The 4,225-nt window shown below is 50.2% G+C and overlaps 1 protein-coding gene across 1 annotated transcript in view; it reads left to right on the forward strand.

Annotated features, from left to right (window-relative positions):
- LOC107745881 (gastrula zinc finger protein XlCGF26.1-like) overlaps nucleotides 1-4,225 on the forward strand; it is an 11,429-nt gene that overhangs the window by 3,640 nt on the left and 3,564 nt on the right. Inside the window, exon 2 of the mRNA XM_016559907.1 lies at nucleotides 483-1,148. Coding sequence (XP_016415393.1) covers nucleotides 483-1,148 — 666 coding nt within the window. The remainder of the gene's footprint in view (nucleotides 1-482; nucleotides 1,149-4,225) is intronic.

Consider the following 4,225-nt stretch of genomic DNA (forward strand, 5'->3'; position numbering starts at 1 on the left):
GATTGAGAAGCAGAGGATATTAGTGAAGAGGATCGTACAGAACCTGTGCAAGCACGGCTTTTAATGGTAGGCCTATGTTTTTTGTTTGTTGTTGTCTCATACTTTTAGGTACGCTGTTATTTGTAAATGCTACGGCTTCTGTTAGCTTTTAATATACGGTTTTATCCTGATTAAAGCTTTAATACAGTACGGCAACCACATGCGCGCCCATGTTTAACGCTTCTCATAGCTATGTGTAAATAAGTGTATAATTGGTACAGTTCATTGTAGGAGCTGAGATGAATGTGAGAGAGAGAGAGAGAGAGAGAGAAGCAGAGCGTGTGCAGTGCAGGGCGATGCAAGGAACAGTATTGAGAATCAAATGAAAGAGTTCAAGTAGGTAAGTAGTGCTGTGCGGTATGACCAAAAATTTATATCACGGTATTTTTCAAAATTATACCGGTTTCACGGTACATGGCGGTATTATTTTATTCTCACTTTAGATTTGATGAAGGTGAAAGAAGAAAACGAAAAACTGAATGACTTTGACGAGAAGCACCACGACTATCAGAATTCCTCCGATTTCAATTCTGAAGAAAAACCTTTTAGTTGCTCACAGAGCGATGAACATTTGAATCAAGAGCCTTCATTCACCTGCCCTGAATGTGGAAGGAGTTTCACTCAAAAACAACATCTGACCAGACACATGAGAGCTCACACTGCAGAGAAGCCGTTCACATGTGTGGAGTGTGGAAAGAGTTTCACACACCACGAAAAGCTAAATACGCACATGAGAATCCACACCGGAGAGAAGCCGTTCACGTGTCCTCAGTGCGGAAAGAGATTCTCGCAGAAATCAAACCTGAACACTCATTTGAGGATTCACACTGGAGAAAAACCCTTCGCATGTCATCACTGCGGAAAGAGCTTCACATGCAAAGGAAACCTTAATATGCATGTGCGAATTCACACCAGAGAGAAGCGGTTCACATGCCCTCAGTGTGGACTGAGTTTCACTGAGAAAAAAGTCCTTAAGAATCACATACGAATTCACACTGGAGAGAAACCCTTCACGTGTCTTCAGTGCGGAAAAAGCTTCACTCGGTCAGGATCCCTGAAAGTACACGAGCGACTGCACACCGCAGCGAAGCCGTATCACTGCGCTTCATGTAGGAGGAGATTCAGTTTGGTTTTCTTTCATATCTGCACATCGTCTTACTATCAGCCTTGATTATTCTAGTCTGTTAATTAAAAGGCTACTTGTATGTATATCTGCTAATTGTTTATGAGATGCATTCATGTAAGAGGCTGACAATTACCTGAACTTAAACTTGTTTAATTGGTGACACTTGGCCTACATAAAAAAAAATTTTTTTGAATATGGCAATATATTTCCATCTAAAAAAATCTCACAAAATCTGTAATTTAAAGTTTTTATTTGGATATGGGAACATTTACATGTTAAAATCTTTATTTGAATTTGGCAACATTTTCTGCAATATTTCTGTGATTAAATGACTGACAGCCAATCATAGTTCCCTTTCAGTCGGTCAATCTCGACGTCACGTCTGTAATTACAGACGAATTGGGATCTCGCTTAGAGAGACAAATCCACTTTGATTGTAAACTAAACGAGCCAATGCACATTGGCATGCGATGATTGCATCCAGCTGCCGCTTATCGCAGCGCGAGTATAACTTGGCAGCAGGTGCAACGCATACTCAGCTTTTCGCTTTGGAGCCGAGCGATCACATCGTTTTGCTCCGGACTACTCTACTGAGAGAAGAAGACTGAACGTGTTCAGCGTGCTCTTTGGAGCTCTTGGTGTTGGCAGTATGGCGCTTCAGCGGTGGTGATTTCCCCGTGTCGAGTGGGTTGCACACATCAGGGTTCACTACCCCTGTTTGTGTTGCAACGGCCATCTCCTCTGTTCAGCACGCTGAAAGAGCTTTTTCCCTAAAAGAGCATTCATGTGTGCGTCTTTTTAAAGACGACATTGCGTCTGGCAAACGCGACGTTGTGTTTTTGTAAAGATGTCTTGCTACAGACAACGTATCACCCGTGCGTTTCTGGATGCGGTCGTTACCTGGTGTTGGGTGATGGTCACGATCGCTGCCTCGCGTGTCTGGGCATTAAGCACACTGAGGCGGCGTTCGTGGATGAGTCATGTTCTCATTGTGGGAAGATGACCATCTGGTAGTTGCGGGCCAAGCTCCGTTACCTCAAATGGGGCGGAGCTCCGTTGCTTCTGCCTCGATCTATTTCTTGTCATGGCGGCAGTCAGGCAGGGGCTACTTCAGGCAGTAGCACGGGCGGTCTGAGGATAACAGTGATGGCAAACCCTCCAGGGAACCAACCCTCGGGGGACCATCGCTCCTCTTGCACTCCGCAACCAGTTGAGCTGCCAAAGGAACATGTTGGGCCCTCTACAAGGAGCGTACCTGCTGTATCCTTTGGCGCTCCTCCCGATGATCGGATGTCGATCGCTGCATCGGAGGGTGAGCCGGAGCTTTCTGGAGAGGAAGATGCGGCTGCGCTGCTGCCCTCTGGGGCTGTAGCAATGCCTGAATCAGATCCGGAAATGACGGCTATGCTTTCCCGGGCCGCCGTGAGGGTAGGGCTCGAGTGGAGACCTCCACCGTGTCCCGAGCCCTCAAGGTTGGACGATTGGTTCTTCGGGGTGAACAGCGCCCCAGCCTGCTCGTCGCCGAGGGTGGCCCCCTGCATCAACCCCCACTCCCACGCCGCATCCGCAGCAGCCTCGAGCAAGCGGCGCCATGGAGCTGGGCGTAGGCAGGCCTCCCCACCCGTCCAGGCCCCCGTCAAACCTGGCGGTGAGTGGAAAAGCAAAGAGGCCCCAGGACGGGCGACCCAGAGACAGAGGGAACTGCTCTTTGGGGGATGGTGAATGCCCCTCTCCCTCCCCCGGAGGAGGGCCGGGGGGAGAATCTGGTTTCCAAAAATCTCGACAAGAGAGTGGTTTTCTCTGTCTCTGGGTCCCAAGAGGGCATGGAGAGTCACGGATGAACCAACACCGGACCCCCGGACTCATCCTCCGCTCTCGCCAGCAGGCAGCAGCGGGCGTTTCGAGAGCGTTATCCATGGCCCTACTCACGCACCCTCTGCCAAACCATAGAACCAGGTAAGCGTTGTACCGCACACTCAGACCCCTCTTCTAGTTACTCTTCAAGATGTTGACGCAGAAACGCATCTTCGGGTGCATCCGTCCCCAAGATTGGTTTGCAGCGATCGACCTGAAAGACGCGTACTTTCATGTAGCGATCCTTCCGCACCACAGACCATTGCTGTGGTTCGCGTTTGAAGGACGAGCATATCAGTACAAGGTCCTGCCCTTTGGGCTGTCCCTGTCGCCCTGTGTCTTCACAAAAGAAGACATTCTCAACTACCTCGATGACTGGCTCATACTAGGTCAGTCTCCGGATCAGTTGTGCGAACACGGGGACTTGATGCTCTCGCACCTCAGCCGTTTGGGCCTTCGGGTCAACTGGGAAAAGCAAGTATGCGTTTCCCCCAGTGAGCTTTCTCGCACAGACACTGTGCAAGATCAGTGAGGATGAGGAGCAGGTCCTGCTTGTGGCGCCCTACTGGCCCACTCGGACCTGGTTCACGGAACTAATGCTCCTTGTGACAGCCCCTCCCTGGCAGATTCCTCTGAGGAAGAATCTACTGACTCAGAGACGGGGGCACCCTTTGGCACCCGCATCCAGACCTCTGGAAACTTCACGTCTGGTCCCTGGTTGGGACGCGGATGTTCTAGGTGGTCTAACCCAAGAGGTAGTAGACACCATCACTTCGACAAGAGCACCATCTACGAGACTCGCTTATGCCTTGAAGTGGAACCTGTTTGTCAAGTGGTGTTCTTCACACCAAGAGGACCCCCGAAGATGCCCGATCAGAGTCGTGCTGTCCTTTTTGCAGCAAGGGTTGGAGCGAAGGCTGTCTCCCTCCACCCTTAAAGTCTATGTGGCTGCAATTGCTGCGTACCATGACCCCGTGGAAGAGAAGTTGGTAGGGAGGCATGACTTGGTCGTCAGTTTCCTTAGGGGGGCGAGAAGGTTAAATCCTCCCTGGCCCACCACTATACCCTCTTGGGACCTGACTCTAGTGCTCACAGCACTACAGCAGGGCCCATTTGAGCCTTTGCAGACGGTCGAGCTGAAGTTTCTGTCAATGAAGACTTTGCTCCTGCTGGCATTGGCCTCCATCAAGAGGGTAGGGGACCTGC

Source organism: Sinocyclocheilus rhinocerous, unplaced genomic scaffold (genome assembly GCF_001515625.1).
Source record: "Sinocyclocheilus rhinocerous isolate Xijiao unplaced genomic scaffold, SAMN03320098_v1.1 scaffold1850, whole genome shotgun sequence".
Taxonomy (NCBI): Eukaryota; Metazoa; Chordata; class Actinopteri; order Cypriniformes; family Cyprinidae; genus Sinocyclocheilus; species Sinocyclocheilus rhinocerous.